The 22,186-nt window shown below is 50.0% G+C and overlaps 1 protein-coding gene across 1 annotated transcript in view; it reads left to right on the top strand.

Moving 5' to 3' along the window:
• Positions 1–15,911, top strand: part of USP31 (ubiquitin specific peptidase 31) — a 60,465-nt gene extending 44,554 nt beyond the window's left edge. Inside the window, exons 12-16 of the mRNA XM_016222698.2 lie at positions 821–940; positions 3,437–3,662; positions 6,405–6,563; positions 8,087–8,239; positions 10,503–15,911. Coding sequence (XP_016078184.2) covers positions 821–940; positions 3,437–3,662; positions 6,405–6,563; positions 8,087–8,239; positions 10,503–12,046 — 2,202 coding nt within the window. The 3' untranslated portion in view covers positions 12,047–15,911. The remainder of the gene's footprint in view (positions 1–820; positions 941–3,436; positions 3,663–6,404; positions 6,564–8,086; positions 8,240–10,502) is intronic.
• Positions 15,912–22,186: the final 6,275 nt, after the last annotated feature.

Raw genomic sequence — 22,186 nt, 5'->3', positions numbered from 1 at the left:
AACTTTTGTCTTTCCCTTAAAAATAGGCATTCCCAGAATCTGTCCTTGGCTTCTTTTTCTTCCATCTCAGGGGCATGGCCTTCTACTCCCATGGCCTCCCTTATCTCACTGTGATGTGGACCCAGATCTGTTGCAGCTTCTGATTTCCAGAGCAAGTCTAAAAATCTCTCACCTGTTGGCACCTGTAACCTGGCAGGTCCCCACCCTGAATCACTGGCCTGCAGAGATGACACGTAGATGTAGATGACATTTACAAAGATCGTGTTGATAGCAGAAGGGAAGGGTTGTTTGGAGCAATTTATTGCTGGGGGAGAGATCAGTTAGGAGCTTGAGATGTCCACGTAAGAGAATGAGTGAGGACTTTGAATTCAGGTGGTGGTCAGGGTGTAGGAAGGGACAGGACAAGATATGGCAGGGAGAGAACAACTTCGGTGGACACGGAGGGGGAGGAAGAGAGAAGGGCTTGAGGGTTTGGGATAACCCCGATGGTCTGCCTTTGGTGGGTGTCATGTGTTTGCTAGGACTGGACAGGAGGAGAAGGGACTATGCTGATGGGAAGGTGATGAGTTTGGGAGTATGTGGAGTTCCAGGTCCTCCGGGGTCATATCCTCTAGATAGTCATCGTTCCTTTTTGAGAGATAATCTACCCAGCAAATATTTGGGTGCCACTTTCGATGGTATGTTTCCATTGCGTCCCATCAAGTGTTGTTTCCAGAGGGATTCTGAGTTGCCCGGGCGCTGGCCAAGGAGTGAGTCCAGCACCGGGTGGCAGGAAGCCTTCCTGAGGTGCACTTAACACAGCTGTGCTCCTCGTGTCTAGCTGGCCCCCGACGATGCCTGGCGCTGCCCGCACTGCAAGCAGCTGCAGCAGGGGAGCATCACGCTGAGCCTCTGGACCCTGCCTGATGTGCTCATCGTACACCTGAAGAGGTTTCGACAGGTGAGGACAGAGGCCGTGACCACCTGTGGGCTGGGGGGTTCGCTGGGGCCCCTGCGTTATCCCACACTCCCATCCATGTGTTACAACACCCATCTGCCCCTTGGGGGCCACCCTTCTTTCTAAGCAGAGTTAGAGGGTCCTGCGACTCTTTAAATCCTACACATTTTACTTCATACTGTGGAGATTTTACTTTGTTCTTGAGCGTTTGCTTTAGATTTGTAGATATTGTGCTTAAATTTTGATGAGTGTACTTTGGATTTAAAAAAAAAGTAAAGCTTCTTTCTGAGGGCGGGTAGAATTATGTTTCTTTCGAAAGTAATAATGGGAGTTGTCCTGCTCCCAAGAAATGGTTGTACAGTTGGGGATTGAGTCAGAAATGTGTACAAAGAAAATCTGCTTTGAGTATATTGCTCTGTGAGTCAGTTTTTCCCAAAAAGCCTGTCCGTTCCTGAGGTTGGGATGGTCCCAGACAGCCCCATTGTATGAGGGCTAGTGGGAGGTAACCGGTAGAGGGGTCTCTGAAGCCTGGCTTCAGGAGCTTTGTATCTGAGATTGGGATAGGCATTTAGTGGGAGCAGGGCGTGCAAAGCCCTGCGCTGAGGGAGTGTGGCCCATGCAGGAGCCTGGCAGCAGACAATTTGGCTGGAGCGCCAGAGGGTTGGAGAGAAAGGTGTGAGCCGAGGTGGACAACATGGGGAGGGACGGGTCATCCACACAGACCCTTGCGAGCAGAGTGGGAGTCTGATGATAGATTTAAGCTAAGAAGCAACATCACTAAATTTGTGTTTGAAGAGAGCATTCTCACTGCAGTGTGGAGAGTAAGAAGTGACAAGAATGAAGACAGGAGATCTGAAGGGGCCATTGCAGTTATCAGGGTCGGGGAGGGATACTGATGGCTGGGACTGCAGGTGTGTGAAGTAGAGAAGATGGGGAGACCTGAGGGGGTTTAAGAGATGCTTAGGGCTTGCTGATGATGTGGACACGCACATGGCTCCAGGGCTGGGGCTTTCACACACAGGTTTGGGGGACAGCTGTGTGTCCCAGCTGCACACTCCCATTGGGATCTGCAGGTAGGTAGCTGGTTGAGTGTTGGGATCCCCACATGTATCCTTGCACACACACAGACCACTTTATTTCGCTTTCTGTTTCTTTTGAAGGCACATCATCACACTAAAAACTCTGGGGCCACCTTTGACTCGTCTTTCCTGTCCCTCTCATGTAGGGTCCAGTCTCCTCTTCCGCGTGGTTACGCCTCTCCGTTGCCTCCTGCATGTGTCCCCTTCTCCCCATTCTTGTGTCCTGACCGGGAGTCTAGCCAGCAGCCTTTTGGTGCACAGGATGATGCCCAACCAACTGAGCCACACCGGCCAGGGCTCCCCGTTCTTGCTGTCACCCTGCTAGTTCAGACTTTTGGTACTTTCCAGCTGGTTGCAATTGCAGTGTCTATTTATTTAGTTTTTTAATATGTTCTTACTGATTTCAGAGAGAAGATGGGAGAGGGAGAGAGAGAGAAACATCAATGGGACAGAAACATCAATCTGCTGCCTCCTGCACACCTCCTACTGGAGATCGAGGCCACAACCTGGACATGTGCCCTGACCGGGAATCGACCTCCTGGTGCACAGGACGGTGCTCCACCACACCGGCTGGGCTGCAGTGTCTTTTAACTGATTTCTTCACCTGGATGACTTTTTCTACCATGTTTTACGCACTACTTACACAGCTCTTCACTCACAACTCTGATGACATCACCTTCTCAAAGCCTCAGTACTTATCCCTTGATTAAGAACAAAGTCCAGATTCTTTAGCCTGACCTTCCTGACCACCCAGGACCCATCCTGCCTTTGTCTTAGGAAAAAATTTCTTCCCTTAATAGATCCATATCTCCTTGGGGTAGCCATTATCCATGCCCGATTAATTTTTTAAAGCTCTCACAGACACAGGAAACATTCAGTAAATATTCAGCTGATGGTTAGATTTCACAGGATTTCCCTGTGGACATGTGGGAAAGACAGACTACCCAGGGTTGTCAACTAAACAAATGTATTAAACTAAATCAGTGTTAACTTTTCATGCCACTGCCAGAGGGCTGGGTAAGAAGGGGTGCTGCTCATTGAGTGGCTGGCTGTGCCAGGCACCGTGCTCTGCCTCTCTCATAGATTATTGCTGCATGTGACAGAGATCAGGACATATCACCCAAAATTGTCAGTTTGTGAGTCTGACAAATCCTTTGTCAGATAAGAAATGGAGACTCAGGGAGGCTCATTACCCCTCATTTGTAGGTTATTGCTGGTTCCACTCTTAGTGATCTTAAAGCCTGTTCTTCCAAACAGTTCAAACTGTTAGTCTGTTTTCCCTATTTTGTGTGTGTCTTGGGGAGCATCAGACAGCTAACTCAAACCACTTCAGCTGCTAGAGCCCACATTCCACGCTGAACCCATTCACCACCTGTTTGCATGAAAATATCATCAGGACTTGTATTTCTTCTTGTGACAGGAAGGAGACAGGCGTATGAAACTTCAGAACATGGTCAAGTTCCCCTTGACTGGCCTGGACATGACGCCTCATGTGGTTAAGAGAAGCCAGAGCAGCTGGAGTTTGCCATCCCATTGGTCTCCATGGCGACGACCTTATGGACTCGGGAGGGACCCTGAGGACTACATCTATGACCTGTATGCTGTGTGCAATCATCATGGCACCATGCAAGGGGGGCACTACACAGGTCTGCAGCGTGAGAGGCCGGGTGTCTGTGTGGACGATTCCTTCAGGCGTGCTTGCTCGTGACAGGGTCGCTTTGCCTTAGATCCTCACCCTCCCTTCCAGTGGCCAGTGTGCCAACCGTAAGGGCAGTTTTCCTCCTCTGGATCTTCGTCCAAGAGCAAACAAGCGAAAATTCTCCTCCATGTCCTGAGCGTGCCCATCGGTGGTGTCTGCTGCCTGGGGAGTGGTGTGTGCAGCTGGACAGCATGGTCCGCTTCCCAAGCACGCACTGAGCTCACCTTGTCTGCAGTGTTCCGCTCCACTTCCTTGAGCTTCCAGCTCCTCCCTGGTTTGGAGTGACTGTGAGGCACTTTTATAGTGTCTTTAAAGAGACTTGAAAAGGTTTTCTTTTTGTATCAAGGCGACATTTATTTTTTCATCTTTAAAGCAACTATGTTCATCATGATATTTAGAGACTAGAGAGGGAGGAAAGAACAGTACCATCATCCATGGGCTTATCACTCAATAACCACTGGTAACAATTTTAAAAATTGTGATAAAGTACACATAACAACATTTATCACTTTAACCATTCTTTTTTAAAAACTACATATTTTTATTGACTTCAGAGAAGAAGGGAGAGGAGAGAAAGACAGAAACATCAATGATGAGAGTCATTGATCAGCTGCCTCCTCTATGCCCCCCCACCGGGGATCGAGCCCACAACCCTGGCATGTGCCCTGACCGGGAATTGAACTGTGACCTCCTGGTTCATAGGTTGATGCTCAACCACTGAGCCACCCCAGCCAGGCTAGAGGAGCTTTGGTATTTTCTACATCCTTTCACCTTTCCCATGCTGAGGCCATACCACTGCTTGTCTGATGTGTAAAATGATTAAAGTCTTAGGTTAGAGAACACTTTAAGTACCTGAGCATTGTTGGATTAAGGCCACCTTGTGTGTGAGTTTCATTTGGAATGGTTCCTGCGATGTCTTTATTTGGCCTGGATCTAGTTATAACTATGTGGTGCATGTGTGGCTAACTGGTGTAAGGATTCTGAAACAGTGCTTCTCAACGTATCTGTGATGAAGAACCTAGTTTTTTCTTTTTAAAAATTTTCAGTCTTTCATGAACCAATACTTGTGCAAAAATACAATTAAAATATCCATGGCAATATCAGGTTGCTGTAAAAGTTTTCAATTGCTTTTCTCAGTTTTGGTGTTTATCTTGTGGATTGGCACCAGTCTGCAAACCATACCTTGAGTAGCACTGGTCTAGAAAACCCTTCACCAATAGTGCTAGGAAAAAAAGCAAATACAGTTATTTTGTAAGTGCACCGTTTACCCATCAGTGAGTTACTGTGCTCCTTAGTTTTCACGCTGTGGCTGGGGACAGACTGTCTGAAGAAGCAGATTGAAGCTAGTGCAGGGTCTCTGTCACCTTCTCTTGGGCTGTTCCCTGTCAGATCCCACTCCCACTCCAGAAGAGCAGCCACACACCAGACCACTGCCATTTCCCTGGTCCTATTCACTGCTTATAGCTCTGTTTCTCTCCCCTCTGGCTCCAGAGTCCAGGCTGTGCATGACTTGTCTCCCTGCGAGCACAGATTCTCACTCTGCTCTTCTTTCTCCGGACCTGTCTGCTGTAGCCCTTCCTTGCCTGGGCGCCCTTCAGCTCTTAGGGTTCCATGCTTGAAAAGTGGTTGTGGCCTATGGAGGAAGTCACTCCTGGTGCCTCCTGCCAGGACCTGTATGCCTTGCCCTGGGGGCCATGCTGAGTCTGTCCCAGTGGCCAGCTGAATACTCTAGCCCTCCTTTATCCCACCCCAACAAATAGGTATTTTTAGAAAGTGTGGTAAGAATGTACTTTTATGGATCAAGCTTATCATGCCCCTTGATATATCCTTTCAGGATGATGTTAACACTAAGGTGTCCATTCTTGCTGGTGCTCAAAACCTCTGTGTTTCTACCTCAGGCTTAGAATTAGAACTGGAGAGAAGGCCACGTATATTCATAAGCTCAAATGTTCTCTGTTTGCAAAGGGACTTTGTGGGGCATTGCTTGTGCTACCCCTGAGGGAAGCAGGGTCAGGTAGGGGGCTAGATAATTCTGAAATGAGCTTCACCAGCAGCAGGAATTTGAGCAAGCCTGTTCATCTTTCTGAGCCTCTGTAAAATGGAAATCGTCATCGAGCAGATCTCATAGGATTAAGTGCATGTTTGGCACATAGTAAGTGCTAAACAAGTGTTAGCTGATGCTATTATTAATACCATTACTTCTAGTTCTATTATTTTCTGTCTCTAATAAACACCAAGCACAATGTAACCCACATGCTTATATCAGGGTTTCTCAGCCCGGGCAAAGTTGACAGTTTGGCCACATAATTCTGTGCTGTGAGAGTCCGTCCTATACACTGTAGGATGTTTAGCAGCGTCCTTGGCCTCTACCCACTAGATGCCAGTAACACCTTTACCCCCGGGTTGTGGACAATCAAGATGTCTTCAGATTTTCCAAATGTCCCATGGGGTAGAATTGTCCCCAGTTGGTTTAAAGAAATAAGCATATTGTGCTTCCTAAGATTGAAAAGAACTGTATCTGAAATTCCATGAGACATTTTGCCTGAGTGTGATACGGAATTTGGGTTTTCCACCTTTCTCTGTTACTCAGGCAGCCTTAAAAGGTCTTGAGTTAATTATATGAGCCAAAGAAGCGGTCTGTGTGGGTAGGGTGCAGCCTGCGGGGTGCTGACGTGACTCTCTCCGGCAGCGTTCTGTAAGAACTCCGTGGACGGCCTCTGGTACCGCTTTGACGACAGCGACGTGCAGCAGCTGCCGGAGGGCGAGGTCTGCACACGCGCGGCCTACATCCTGTTCTACCAGAGGCGGGCAGCGATACCCTCCGGGTCGGCCAACAGCTCTGTGGCAGGTAAGCCGGCCCTGCTCTTGGGCAGTTTTTCCAGAACAGAAGATTGTCGTTAATGGTTCAGAGGATTCTCCAGAAGGTCTCATGCCTCTGTCAGTTCAATCACATTAATCCTCACATTTGCATTTAACCTTGAAACCAAAATGATTGCAGTTCACAGGGAGGTGGACCAGTGCCCGGGTCACTCGTGGGATAAGCGAACTAAAAACCAGCACGGCACGTACTCTGAAAGTAGAGGGAATGAGGGTTTGGAAATAGAACCTAGACTTGGCTTCGCCACATTTTGGTTGGGTTACTTTGGGGCACGTTCCCTCCAAGGCACATGTTTATCATCTGTAATCCTGGTGTAGTAACACCGCCTGCCTCCTGGCGTCACTATGCATCAGGTGAGGCAAATGTGCCTTAAAGCCTTTCATAAAGGGTAAAGCACAGTGAGGAATAGCCCCCTCCCCCAGTAAGATTGGCTTGTTCTATTAGGGGAAGAATTGAAGGCTATGATAATAATATTAGGTGGCTTAGGTTTAGCTTGATGGGGTCTAGTCTGTTGTTTTAATAAATGTAGGAATCAATGCCCACACTCGATGTGGGCGCAGCCACACGGAATCTGAACAAGGGGCACGTGCGTCTTAGTGCGTGGTGTGAATTTAAAAGAGTAAGACAGGACTGGAATGTGGGAATGTGGTCAAGTTAGGGCGTATCGACCCCTGCTCCCCCTGAGGCTTTCAAGAGCTAAGTTAGAAGCTGCTAAAAGGAGGCCTCTCGAGCAGTGGCCCTGCTGGAGTCAGGACGCCCCCCCCCCCCCCCCCCCCCCCGGTACCCATCTGTCTGCTGCTCACTTCGTTAACAAAAGTGGGAGCCCAGTGCTCCAGGGCTTGTCCTCAGTGCTTCCCAGTCTGGGATATGCTTAGAAAGCACACCCTTGAGGGCTGCTTGAGACCAGGATGCTGCTGCCTGTTCTCAGTTTCAGGAGCAGTTGCTGTTGCTCTAATGTGCATCTAAGGGCATCCCTGGACAGACGGGACAGGTTGACATAAAGCTTTGTGTTTGTATATAAATATTGTGAAAATGGTTTTAAAGTTCAACAATCAGGCTGAGAATATAATGGCGCTGCTGCTCTTTTCTTTCTGTTAGAAGTATTAGGCAGGCACTTAGAACACTGCCCGGTGTGGAGTGTGAGTAAGTATTTGTGGAAAGAACGAGTCTGAGCAATTGTCTATACTTGGCTCTGTTGCCTGCCCTTAGCACTTGGATTTCGAATTCTACAGTATCCATCCCTGTCCTTGCATTGTTACTACCGGCATGTGCGGGAGTCTGCTCTCCTTCCTTTTGCCTTTGGAGGGTCTTAGGAGGGCCGTTGGGGCAGGCACACTGTGGGGTCTGGGAGTTTGTGTTGCTCTGCAGTGAAGACATGCAGGCCGAGCTGCAGGCTGCCTCCTGTTGAAGGCAGCAGCACCTTCATGAGGGTGTGTGCTGTGCAGGCCGGCCCAGGGTCCCGGGCTGACCTTTGTGCCCCTCCCTCTCTGCAGGCTCCACGAGTTCCTCCCTGTGTGAGCACTGGGTGAGCCGGCTCCCAGGGAGCAAGCCAGCCAGCGCAACCTCGGCAGCTTCCTCCCGACGCACCTCCCTGGCCTCGCTGTCTGAGTCCGTGGAGATGACCGGGGAAAGGAGTGAGGATGATGGTGAGTGTGTGTTTTGGTGACAAACTTTCAAGAGGCAACTCACAGCACAGGCCCCTCATGTTTAGGAACCAAACCCTGGGAAGGCTTTGGTGGCGCTGCCTCATGTGCCCATCACCAGTCACACCTGCAGTGAACAGGGCGTTTGCTTTTCCTCTTTGACCTAGAGCTCCTTTCCTCTCTCATCATTTTTGACTTTGAAGGTCTGGAGTGGAGGCTGCAGCCTGAACTCTGTACAATAATGAATACATTTTTTTCAAAGTGTTTTTAAAAATCTAAGCCGCTGTGAGAGAACTCAGTGCCGTTGTGATCTGCCCAGGGCTGCCTGGTGCAGAGTCGCCATGCAGGGCCTGGCAGGGACCTCCCGGCCTGCTCAGCTGTCACCTTCCTGCCGCACTGTTGCCTTGAGAGAAGTCTGTGGCATGCTTTTTTCCGGTGCAGAAGCGCCTGGAACAAAGACTGTTGCCTCTGCATAGAGGTAGTTTTTGGGAATTCTGAAAATAAGTACAATATAAAAACTTTGGAAATCTTATAATAGTTGAACTTTGTTTTATTTTACCTTCACTTACTGCTTGAGTTGCGGCAGCATGGCCCTTAGTTCCAGCAGGGACCCAGGTGGGGTGGGAGCCATCAGGCAGCCAGTACTCCGAGAGCTAGAAGAGGAGAGAGTGAGCTCAGCTTCTGTAATGAGGTCGGTGACTCACCTTCCACAAGCCTCATTCTGCGGCCAGTATTTCGATAGCTGTGGTCCTCTCCTGGTGGAGATGGGTGATTCTGAGAATGTGAAATAGAGGGGAGGGCCGGGGGTGGGGAGAAGCATGCCAGACGGAGCTGTGCCACACAGCATCGGCTTTGCCAGCTCTGGCTTGTGGCTTCTCTTGGTAAAATAAGAGTATTGGGCTCTGATTGCTAAGCTGCTTTCTAGCTCCTGGCACTATATGAAAAACCGACCAGTGAGTCTTGGTTTGTTTAGGTAGAGGTTATTTCCAGTGCAGCCTTTAAGCATAGAATTCACTCTCATTTCAGCAGTAAGCCTAGATTGGTCTGCCCGACCTAATTTTAACCAATGTGGTTAGAGAATTGTACCCTCTTTTTCTTCTTCTTCTTCTTTTTTTTTTTTTTTTAATATATCTTTATTGATTTCAGGGAGAGGATGGGAGAGAGGGAGAGAGAGAGAAACATCAATGATGAGAGGGAATCACTGATTGGCTGCTTCCTGCATGTCCCCTGCTGGGGATCGAGCCTGTATATATGCCCTGACCAGGAATCGAACCGTGGCCTCCTGGATCCTAGGTCGATGCTCAACCACTGAGCCACACCAGCTGGGCAGAATTGTACCCTCTTAAGTGTCATTATCTCCTAGTGTGCTGGTGGTGCCCACAGGACGGGGCCTGTCTCCTACAGTCTCCTCTAGACAGACTGAAAGATCCTCAGCTACAGTAGCAAGTGTGTATGGAATTTAACTTAGAATATTTTCTTTGGAATTTTTAAGTCACTCATCGTAGGAGTTATATTGTTCTAGTTACTCATATTTTTTAGTAAGTTTTAAGTCCTTCAGGATAGGAGTATATTGTCTCTCTGCCTTTGCATGGATCTGCTTTCACAGGAAACAAGTACAGGCACCTGCATGCCGCACTGAGTGTGGGGCTGGAGACCATGACTCTGATACTCGCTCTGCCTCTAATTTTCTGTATCACCTTGGGCAGATACTTCCTTCTGAGAGCCCCAGATGTCCTTAGTAAGTTGAAGCTGGGTCAGTAGCTCCCGTTTATTGAGCATCTGTGCAGTGCCACGTGCCTTGCTGGGCACAGGACTTTAAAAGATTTTATTTACTCCTCACGTACCCCTGTGAGTTACAGCAGGGTCAGCAAGCTACAGCCCAAAGGCCAAATGTGGTCCCTGCCTTTATTTAAATAAGGTTTTATTGGGACACAGCCATGCCCATTTGTTTGTGTGTCACCATTGCTGCTTGCACAGGACAGGGGCCCACAAAGCCTTAAATATTTACTATGCTGACCCTTGGTGTAGAGCAGGAAGGGAAAGAGATAGTTTGTCGATCCCCAAGTTAGAATGTCCCTATTTTACAGATAAGGGAGGGAACTGGGCTCAGAAAAGGTGAAGTCCCATGGCTACTCCTTGACCCCAGGCATGCTGGCTCTGAGGGTCATGCTTCTGTCATTCCAGGATGCTTTCCTTCCTTTCATTGTTCGGTGCTACTGGGGCTCTTTTCTATTTAGCTTAATGGTATTCTCTTTGCTGCATTCAGGAGGTTTCTCGACTCGACCGTTCGTGAGAAGTGTCCAGCGTCAGAGCTTGTCATCCAGGTCTTCTGTCACCAGCCCCTTGGCTGTCAATGAAAATTGCATCAGACCTTCTTGGTCCCTGTCTGCTAAGCTGCAGATGCGCTCCAACTCTCCTTCCCGGTTCTCAGGGGACTCTCCTATTCACACCTCCGCCTCCACCTTGGAGAAAATCGGCGAGGCAGTGGATGACAAGGTCTCCATCTCTTGCTTTGGTAGCTTGAGGAACCTTTCTAGCAGTTACCAGGAACCAGGCGATGCTCCCAGTCGACGGGAGCCCAGGGCCATGGGCCGGGCCCCTCTGGCTGTCATGGAAGGTGTGTTCAGAGACGAGTCAGATGCCCACAGATTGAACTCCAGTGTGGTGGACACACAGAGCAGACTCTCAGCACAAGGGGCTTGCTTGCCCCCCGTCTCTGATCCATTTGACAACAATAACCAGATAGCTTATGTGGATCAGAGCGATTCTGTTGACAGCTCTCCCGTCAAAGAGGTGAAACCCCCAAGCCACTCAGGCTCTCTCACAAAGAAACCAGAGAGCACAGCCAAGAGCTCCCCCAGCTCCAAGGGCGCATCTGAGCCAGATAGAAGCTTGCGGAAGGGGAGGTCTGTCTTGGCAAGCCAAGGGTCATCTCAGTCCAGCACATCCCCTTCGTCTCCTGTTCCTGCCAAAGTTTCTGCAAAGCCCTCCCGCTCACGGAGCAGAGCAGATCCCTCCAGGGCCCCTGCCCTTCCCAGAAAGGAATCCTCCCTCAGAACCCAGGACTCAGTGGCCTCTCCTTCGTCCCAGAAGCTGAAGTCAGCTTCTTCCCTTACCCACACTGCTTCCTCCATACCTGCCAAAAAAGCCTCGGGCCCTGCTGTGAGAGGCCCCTGCCCACCTGGGAAGGGCAGGACTTCAGATAGGAGCTTAAGTAGAGAGGGCTCCAGACAGAGCCTGGTTTCTGACCGAGCCAGTGTCACTTCCAGCTCCAAACCCAACTCCCCTCGGGTGAGCCAGTCCAGGGCGGGGGAGGGCCGGGGGGATGGAAAGCATGTCAGGAGTTCCTCCATGGCCAGCCTGCGCTCCCCCAACATGGGCGTGAAGACCAGTCTTAAGAGGGATAGCAAGTCAGACGAAAAGGGGCTGTCTTTCTTCAAGTCTGCCTTGCGACAGAAGGAAACCCGGCGGTCCACTGACCTTGGCAAGACCACCTTGCTCTCTAAGAAGGCAGGTGGGAGCTCTGTCAGGTCAGTCTGTAAGAGTGCCGGTGATGATAAGGCAGAGAAAGGGCACCAGCCTCAAGGGTCCCAGCAGCCAAATGCCAATTCAGCTGGAAAAGAACAGCTTGTCTCCAAGGACCCTGCTTCTGCTAGACATTCCCTGCTATCCAGTCGCAAATCCAAGTCTTCCCAGCTAGACTCTGGAGCGCCCTTGTCTCCTGGTGGCAGGCAGTCTGCTGAGAAATCCTCCCAAAAGTTACCTTCGAGCATGCCAGCCTCTGCACGGCCTTCTCAGAAACCTCAGTGATTGCTGCACTCCCAGTGTTTACCTGGAAAGCTGTTTATTTATTTAGAACCCTTCCCTCCCACCAAAGCCCTCGATGCTTTTGTTTTGTATTTTTTGGGTCATGTGCCTGACGTGCGTGCTTGTGTGCGTGTGTGTGTGCGTGTGTGCGTGTGTGCGTGTGCAGAATTCAATTGCAAATTGTTAAAAGCGTCGCCTTATTCTGCCATTGAACCAAATAACAGCCATAGGCAAAGCATCGATACCGAGCTAACTGGAAAAATTACAGATGATACCCCGACAGTCCCTTCAGCATATTTCTTTCTAGAGAACTCTAATGGCTTGTTGGACACCAGGGTTTGGAACCTGGGAACCAGTTAAGCTCTCGTTACTGTGCTCTGTAGAAGGATGACTCATTAGACTTGGGTTTCAGCTGAGCAGGACTTGTCCTCACTGGCAATTGTCACGTGGCACCAGGAGTTCTAAAAACTGTGACACTAACAATGAAACAAACCGAGAGAAAACGGTTGCTTTCTGCACTTTGGCCCCATCTACCAGTCTTTGTAAAGGGCAATATTTTAACACTAATGTTTCTCAGGTATATATACTCAGCTAGTCTCGGAAGGATGTGTACCAGTGGAAGGATTAAGAGGAGGGTGGCCTGCCAGTGACTCACTCCTCTTACTGCCACATGTGGACGTGTTTCGAGAAGTGATCTTTCACTACTTTCATTTCCGCAAAGGTGTGTGTACCATAAGCTGTCTTGACTCTTGGGATATGTCCCATGAGATGGCAAATTGGAGATCCAGAAAGCCAGTCACTAGCAGTAAAATTTCCCCCCTCTAAATTTGCTAGTGAAGGCTATTGGGATTTTGAAATGTAGAGCAGTTAACACCTTTGAAAGATTCCTGGGGGAAAAAAGGATTCTCAACCGTATGCACGAGTCTCTACCATTTTCCTCCTCTGGTTTGCTTTTTTCTGTGTTAGGACGTTGAAAGCTCCATGCCCACATTTCCACAGAGTCTTGTAAGTTATAGAGGAGAGAAGTTGCTGAGGTGGGGAGTTGGGAGTCGGTGATGAGTGAAACGATGTGTAACAGAGGATCTTACACACGTGATGGGTGAAGCGATGTGTAACAGAAGATCTTACACACATGATGGGTGAAGCGATGTGTAACAGAGGATCTTACACACGTGATGGGTGCAGCGATGTGTAACAGTATCTCACACACACACACACACACACACACGTGATGGGTGCAGCGATGTGTAACAGTATCACATACACACTTATCCCTCCTCCCGGCTCAGTGCGACTGCTGCTCAGTAATTCATTCATTCCTTCTTCGTGCTTAAGATTTCATGTCTTATGCAGAACTCAGCAGGACTGGAGCATGTGCACGCTGACTGTGCAAATTGCACTTGGTTAGAAAACGAGAACCACACAGATGAGGAAGGTACATGGTTTTCCAGGCTCCCTGGAGGTATCTTGGCAATTTTAGTTATTTTCCTCCTTTTTCTAAATGTGAGGAGAGTCATGATTCTGATTCTGTTTGAATAGCATTTGTCACCTTGCCACAAAATACAGCATGCTATGTTTATATGCTCTTAAATACTAACTTTAAAAAAAACCACGCACTCAAGTTTGCCCTGAACTCCTGGTGCACAGAACCATTTATAAACCCCTCCAGCGTCGCTGTGTGTGAGGTAACTGAACACTCACAGCTGTGAATTCTGCACTGCCTTTTGTTGTTGTTTTTCCATGAATAGCTCTTGGGAAACGTTTCCAGTAGGTTACTTTATTTTGCTGCTAATCTGAGCATTAGCAGGTAACTCACAAGCCTGGAGGCTGTTTTTATTGAGGGTAGCTGCAATTTTCGACCCTTGCGATATTTAAGACTCACTCTGCCTTGTGAAAGTTACCGTAGTGCTCCATGAAATTTACTGAACACGGTGGTTGGCCCACTGCACTCAGTCCTGCCCAGGTGTCTGTGGCCCCCAGAGCAGCACTGCTGTCCTCGGCGGCAGCATGACTCCGGTGCCCAGCTGCCTGTGATGTCACCATGGCTTCCGGCGGCACGGCAACAGCCTGGTCCCTTTGGCCACTGCTGGTTTTCTGTGTCACAGATACGGGATCGTCGGTGTCAGGAATTCAGTGTTTGATTGGGACCTCTCATCTTTCTTTCGCAGGTAAACCACATTTGAAATCTATCTGCAGCTCTGCAAAATCCTAGAATGATAGTTTGGCTACGTAAAAGGTTTTATTAACACCTTTGGGGAGGCTATAATCAGTTAAGCATTAATAGAAAATAGTTTAATTCTCACAGTGGTAAATATTTTTATTCCTGAGTGCTTCAGGAATGGATTTTCCATTTGGCTTAGTGTCTTTAAAAAACCACTACAAACTCCTTTAATTTTCCATGAGATCTAGAAATAAAATTTCAGTATCTATAAAATTGTATGTCTGTGGAATTTAGTCCTTGTATCAGATTTAAGTAGGAAAAATCAGGAAGTATTACGGCGTTGTCTAGGCTTCTTTGAGCTATTACGTTTCTGTGCTTGCGCAATGGGAATTTTTACTGCTAACTACCAGGTACAAACTTGAAGCCTCCAAGAAGGATATTTTGCCCAGAAGTTTGGAGGTGCTCTTTGAGGTGTAAAATATGGGGAATTGTTACTTGGTTCAGTTCAGTTCTTTGATAGGTTAGGGACTTGGTGTTTGTTTTTTTATTTTCTCAGTGATGTTTGGTGCAATGAACATAGTGTGTTGGGGCTGGAAGCCACCTGTTAAGGGTGTTAGGCCTGGGTTCCTGGTTGACAGCCACCTGGGTGGGCCTGATACGAGCACTCATTTTCTGGTAGGCAGAGGAATCACCAACCATAGAGTTGCATCTGTAATGCTTTTCCACTTTTAAAAAGTTTGTTCCTTGATTTCTTTTCCCGTAAACATCCGGGCACTGAGGCTCCATCATTCCTTAAGAGGGCCCCGTGCCTTGCCTCTGTGATGCCTTGTAGGATGCGGAAGCCCGTGGGAGCAGTTAGGCCCATGCATGTCAAGACCATCTCCCACCCTTTGTACCTTCTCTCCCTGACAGCAGCCGGAGAGTAAGTGAGGCTCCGCTAGAGCAGCGTGTGGATGTGGGAGTCTTTGTGGTGGTGTAAAGAATTGTCACTGCTGGGAGGCTGCCCTCAGCTCTTGTAATCATTCTTTCCTCACTCATTCATCCATTCATTCTGCAAACACTCGTTGAGGGCCTGCTCTGCGGGGGAAGGAAGCGGCAGGCTCAGGAGTTTGCTGTGGCCGAGGAGCTGATGGACGGATGGCGGTGCCGATGGCGTCCTAAGTGGAGTGATAGTCCTCGTGAACAAGAGTGGACGGGTTGTGTGGATTGGCCAAGGCTGCTGGTCTCTTGAGCAAGTGTGTCCTGGAAACCAAAGTGCCCTTCACCTCCGGAGATGTTTTCCTGCACAGCCACATCAGACGGAGCAGTTTCTGCTCCTTGGGGGTTGAAGATACGCTCATCCGTGTTAGTATGAGATGGATGTGGGGGTTGGGGCGGGGGGTGGTGAGAGGAAAATGTCATCCCTCTGAAATAACTGTCATGAAAATCAGGAGCAACATGTAAAGGACAGTAGTGGCAGCCTCTAGGGAAATGGAACAGAGAAGAGCTGTGAACAAAGCTCATTTATTTCAAATAAACATGTTTTTCAAGTACAGTGACATCCGATGTTACATTTCATTCTGACAAAATTACTGAGTAGCTGAAGTTACTGTTTCCTGTGGAAGTTACTATAATCATTGGATGCAAAGATAATTAGTGTTTCTGGGTTGGAATTTTGAGATAGTATGCAAATAATAAGCACAGTTTCAATAAAACCTATTCTGTGAAGTGGGTTGAACTTTGTATTATTTGGAATTGAAAAGAGCAAAACGTGCTGACTCGCCAGGGCCTGTGTCCTAATGGTAAACGCAGAAGTTGGCTGTTACTGTGCAGGCTGTCCGTCTGACCTCACAAGGCTGCGTTACTGCCAAGCCTGATGGGGTGTTTGGGGGTGAGCCCTGTGCCCGATTTTAGTGAGCAGTGTCCCGCGCTGCCCCTTGGTCGGCTCCCGGAGTGTGTGTGGCAGCTGTGTTTTGAGCACAACCAGTCCCTTCCCCGAGAAGTGAGAACAGCTGTGCGAGGCCTCCCTCCGATCTGATCCAGAGCGCTTCCCTCACTGCCGGTGCAGAGCAGCTAGCAAACAGTGTGCACTGCGTTAAATGTAAGTTTTTTAAAAGGCAACTCTTAGACTATGGAGCTCTATTTTCGAATTTGTGGTGTATTAAATGTGGTTAATCAGTGTGGGAGAGCCTGAGTTGGTTTCTTGCTCTGCTTGCACGTTTCTCGTGGCCAACTTTTGATCATTGGCGAGACTGTAAAGTAAGTGCAGGCAAGAGGGGCTGGGAGGTGAACATGCTGGTTTATAGACTGTTTAGCCTGAGACTTTCCTGAAGTATAGGAATGTTCCAAAAATAACCTGCCATTTTCTATAGATTTTAATTTTTTATATCTTCTAGGTTCTACTGTGGTCACGAGAGAATGTGGCTTCTAATTGTACTAACAATTTTAAAATGCTTTTTTAGAGACTTAGAGCTACTATTTTGGAAAACTGAGCTCCCCAACCACAGGTCACATGAAGACTTAAGCTCATGGGATTTATGGTAGCGTCGTCGGGAGGTTAGGTTCTAGATCCATCTCACATTCGTTTTAGTCTCGTGTTTCCCAATTTGGGGGAAAAGTGAGATCCATAATGGACTTGGAAGGCTTCTTCAAATCTCACATGACTGTCCCTGATTCTGTGAGGCCTCTTCTGAGTGACTGATCTGTTTGACACCCAGCATTCATGAGAATCGTCTAGGGAACTTTAACACCCAGGTTCCTCTCCTTGCATGCTTTGTGTATAGTGTAGCGGCGGGTCCCAGGAGTGACTGCAGATGCTAAACTTCAGGGGTTTCTGAAGTTCAGTCAGGGCAAGAAGCACTCGGGTGTGAGACTGCTCCCTGTGCTGGGCAGGAAAGAAAAACTGAAACCGATACCAACCTCCTGCTTGAAGTCTGGGGGCTTTTCTGATTCAAGGCCCAATTTGAGAACTTGGAGCATTTGGTGGGTGTCCAAGCACTTGCCAGTCTGGTGGGAATGGGTAGGCAGTGTCCCCATGGGTCACAGCAGGGCCAGGCCTAGGGGTGGGGTGGGGATAGGGAAGTCACTGAGCTAGAAAATGTTGAAGTGAAGGCTTCAGTGGCCTAGGAAAACCTGTCCCCACTTTTGATAGAATGGTGGTTTCTTTGTAGTAATTATAATAGCAAACCCTAGGCTGCCCCCGAATTCCCCGTTTAGCTCACTCTCTATCCAGAATGTAGTTTCCGGAAGCATTTTTAAGTTTAAAAACGAATGTGAAGCATTTTTATTTGGAGGGTTTTTTTTGGTAACCTTTGGTATTTTTTCATGTAATTAAAAAAAATCAAATAATACTCATCCAGAAGTTTGGCCATATTTGTTACCGATGGAGGCGGGTGGAAAGCAGTTCTAATCTGGTGAGCTGAGTGCGTCCCAGGGCTTCAGGGGGTTCATCCCACGGAGCATTACGCCGCCTACGAGAAAGGAACGGTTCCTGAGAGGGAAAGCCACGCCGGCGGGGTGCTCCTTTAGAGAGGCCCCGGCAAGGGCGCTGTGCCGGGAGATGTGATGGAGGATTTCCCGGGCGCTACTCTCCCGGGGGCGAGGTCATGACCGGCGGGCTGAGGCTCTTTGCGGGCTCTCCCACCTGCACCGATGTTCCCTCTGCCTCTCACCACTGGGTAAAACTGAGCCCAGGCCCATCCAGTTTCTCGTGGAACGTGGCGGGTTTCTATGGCTGCCCTAAGGCTGCACGTCACAGCGCTACATGAAGTGGCTTTGGCATCGGCCGCGCACCCCTGGGTGCCCTCTGACTTTCCTTAGCTGTACAGTCATGTGGGAGGCAGGGTGTCTTCCCTGAGGCGGAGAAAAGTGTGTCATTTAAAATTATTTTGGAGCAAGTGCATGGGATGTGCCACTGACTTCTGTTATTTATTTGTATGTCTCATTCAAGGTGTATGCACTTTTAATAAGCAGAATTTATATTTTTATGTTTAAAAAGTTTTATTCCTGGAATAGCAGTTGATTATGTCACAGTTGGAATTAAGAGAAAAGTGGAAAGTGTAACAAAAGACAATAAATTTATTACATGATGCCCTTCCAGCCATACTCCTCATTGCCAAACTATACCTTTTGGTGTTGACCAGCCTTGGAAATTAAACATATTGGTACTACATGTATGTGTACAAAATGCCTTAAAGTTGTACTGTTACTGAAAAAGCAAGTGACAGGAGGACGCATGCAGATACTCTCTGTGTAAACTTTTAAAACGAGAAGCCCAAGCATCTCTGATTTTCACCGCCCGGCATCCCCATTGCACTTCTCCACGAGGGGAGGCGTCCTGGTGGAGCGGGGCGCTCGCATTCGATCCGCCCAGCGGGCTCCCTCCCTCCTCCCTCCGTGGTGGGGGAGCAGCCGTCCAGAAGGGACCGTCTTTCCCGGCCCCCTTTTGCCCCTCACAGCTTTGCTCTGATGAAGTCTGCAGCTCCTGACAGGACTCCGTCGAGGGTGTCCTACCTCGTGTGACCACACGGGGACACTGACGCTCGCCGCTACCAAAGAGACGCGAGCCGGTGCCGGCAGCCTCTGCGGGGCTCGCTCCCCGCCCTGCGTGCCGGTGAGCGGGTAGAGCAGGGTGTCGCTGTGGAGAACCCAGCCTCGTGTGCCCCGGACACGAGCCCAGGTCACAGCAGCGCGCGGCTGAGGGCGGGCGGGGAGGCACCGCGGGGCAAGCCCGCGTGCAGCGCTTGCCACCGCTCCGGTTTTGAACGGGGAGTCTGCCTTGGGCTCGGCCCAGTTGGCAGGCAGTGCCCTCGCCCCTCGGGCCTCACCGTGCGGGGCAGCCGCGTGCCACATGCATGTGTAGTAGCTAAGCAAGTACTGGAAGAACATTGTGTCCTCAGAATTTGCAGGGTTATTTTCAAGTGTTTGGATGACCAGTGCCTCCCTGAACACTTTCCCTCCTGTCCGTGTTCCTGGAGCAAGCCCCTGAATGGTTGCAGGCCGCCGGCCCCCCGGGATGTGCCTCAGGCCTGTCCGCAGCCCGGTGTCCCCTCTTGCCCAGGCGGGCCCCTGAGTCCTCCCAGGTGAATGTTTGGGTTCTCCTTCCTGCAGCCCTGTGCCGCCCGGCCGTCTCCACGCAGGCCAGCCCATAGCCCGCCTCGGGGCGCCGTGGGCTACCTCGTAGGACCTCCTAGAGTTCAGTCTTCATTTGGTCTGGCCTTTGCACGCCTCCCACCTCTGACATTGTCCACCCAGAGGGAGGGTGAGGGCTCCCCTCTCCCAGGGTGATGGTTCTGCATCGCTCAGTGCAACCCAGCGGCCCAGCACCCCATGCTTTAGAGCCTTCGGGGGACATCAGTTGACTAATGGCTGTTTTTCCTAAAGCAAGTTAGGAGACAATGTGAGTGAGGCCAGGTCCCCGCCCCTGCAGGCTCTCCCATGCCTTTCCTGTCCGGGACGGGGGACGGGCGAGACTGCACCCTTCAGAGGGAAAGGGGGGCTGAGGCGTGCTGGGGGCTGCAGGGGAGGCGGGGCGGCCGGAGGAAAGGGGCCCCTTCACTGTCCCACTCGAAACTGAAGTCCAAGTGCCTTCATTTAGCAATGCCCCCTGTGTGCCCAGGTGCTGGGGGATGACCACACCCCAAGGAGCTAGCTGTCTAGCCAGGGGTCAAGTTCTTTTTTCCCCCCTTTTATTGATTTCAGAGAGAGGAAGGGGGAGAGAGAGAGATGGAAACATCAATGATGAGAGAGAACCATCGATTGGCTGCCTCCTGCACGCCCCCCACTGGGGATCAAGCCCTCAACCCCAGCATGTGCCCTGACTCTGATCTCCAGGTTCAAGGATCGACACTCAACCGCTGAGCCACGCTGGCCGGGCAGGGGTCAAGTTCTTAACATTTTGGTGCTTCCGCCCTGCCATTTACTCGCTGCCCTCAGGCATCGCCACTCCCAGCCCATGTCCTGGGTCACCCAGACGACCTGCCTGAGACACCTGTGTGGCTCATTCCCTTACCTCCTCCGGCCTTTACTTGAATGTCAGTGTGTCCCCAGCCTTCCCTGACCACACTTGTAAAACGTGGCAATCCACTTCACCCTCCCTCCTCCCCACCTTCTCTTCCCGTCACTTCCCGCCAACTACCACGGTATATATATGGTATCTACACAACACACGGTGTATACACACGTAATACAGTCGTCCCTCGGTATCCACGGGGATCGAGTCCAGGACCCCTCAGGTACCAAAACTGCAGACGCTCAAGTGCCTTATATAAAATGACATAGTATTTGCATACAATATACACAATTCTCCCATATACTTTATTTTTTTAAATTTTTTTATTTTTAAACATATCTTTATTGATTTCAGAGAGAGGAAAGGAAGGGGGGAAGAGAGAGGTAGAAACATCAATGATGAGAGAGCCATTGATCGGCTGCCTAGCCCGCAACTGGGCATGTGCTCTGACCGGGAATCGAACCCCGATCTCCTGGATCCTAGGTCAGTGCTCACCCGCTGAGCCACGCCCGCCCGGGCCCCATATACTTGAAATCATCTCTAGCTGACTTATAACACCTAATACAATGTAAATGCTGTGCACGTAGTAGTTTTGCTGTAGTGTTAAGGAGTAGTGACAAGAACAACTCTACATGTTCAGCTCAAATGCACAACCATCATCATCTCCACAGGCCCAACTGTATACATGCCAGCAACCATGTAACTTTTTCAAGTATTTTCCATCCACGGTTGGTTGAACCCACATATGTGGAACCCATGGATCCCGAAGGGCAGTGGGCTGACTGTATTCCCACAGAAGAGCAGGGATGTTCGCCTGTTCGGTTCCCTGCTCCTTTCCGAGCACTTGGGAGAGTGCCGGGCACATGGTAGTTACTTAGTAAACATTTACTGTCCGCACAAATGGATTTGCTCAGGTCACCGCTTAACCATCCTGAGTGCGCCATCCTGTCTAGGAGGTAAGGAATGCCTGCCTGCCTCGGAGGGTGGTGAAGGTGGAACGGAATGATGGCCGTGACCTGCCCGGCGCAGGACGCGGGGCTGCAGGGGGTGGGGGGCTGGCAGAGGCCTTGTCTTGAAGGACCTTTGTAGACCAACTGCATTTGTCTTGAAGCAAATGAGCATCCAGGAAGCCATTTCAGTTTTGGAGGGAGCGAGGATCCAGTTTGCCTTAGCACCATGGCAATGATGTGCCGCCAGCGAGGCCCTGTGAGGGGCTCGTGGGACTGTGGGTGTGGTCCGAGGAAGGGTGGCCTAAAGCGGGGCTGGGTGGACAGAGGAGGCAGCTCCTGGGGGGGATGTGCTCAGGCCCCGGAGGCGGCTGCTAGGGGCACTCCTGGGTGGACGACCTTGGGCAGGTTACCTGACCCTGTGCCTCAGATTCCCCTCCTGTAAACCATGGCCAATGGCCTGCATCTGGTCACTGGGCAGCTTGACTGGGCTGCTGGTTTGCTTACATTTAACATAATTACAAGTGGTTTGGTTTTACCTGCTCTCTGCTGTTTCTTTGATATGTGGCCCTCCAGCTTTATATCCCTATTTCTCTTCTTTCTCGCCTTTCCTCTAGGTCAATGAAATGTTTTTAAAGCTCCAGCTTCTCACTCCTGTTAGCTTGTTTGTTATACACCCTCTCACCCTTCAGCGGTTACCGTTGTGGTTTCCGCGCGGGCTCTCGGTTTTCAGGTGCAGGAGAAAGGAGGGTGCACCCCTCTGGGCCTCAGGGCACTTCCACCCCATGCTCCCCTCCCCACCTGCTGGCTGCCGTGCTTTCCAGGCCTGTCGCGTTTCACATGCAGGTGCAGGACTCCTGTGACTAACGCCGCTGTTAATGCCGGAAGCAAGCGTTCACGTCCATTCGTCAAGACTCACGTCCTGCTGCTCCCTCGCCTTCCCGTGTTTCCTCTGCGATCATCTTCCTTCCGCCTAAAGAATTCCCTTTAGTGTTTCTTTTCAAAGCCTGTGCTAGTGATGCATCCCTTCCCTTTCATTTGATTGG

This window comes from Miniopterus natalensis, chromosome 3 (genome assembly GCF_054644295.1).
Source record: "Miniopterus natalensis isolate mMinNat1 chromosome 3, mMinNat1.hap1, whole genome shotgun sequence".
Lineage (NCBI taxonomy): Eukaryota > Metazoa > Chordata > Mammalia > Chiroptera > Miniopteridae > Miniopterus > Miniopterus natalensis.
This window is presented reverse-complemented; position numbering and strand designations above follow the sequence as displayed.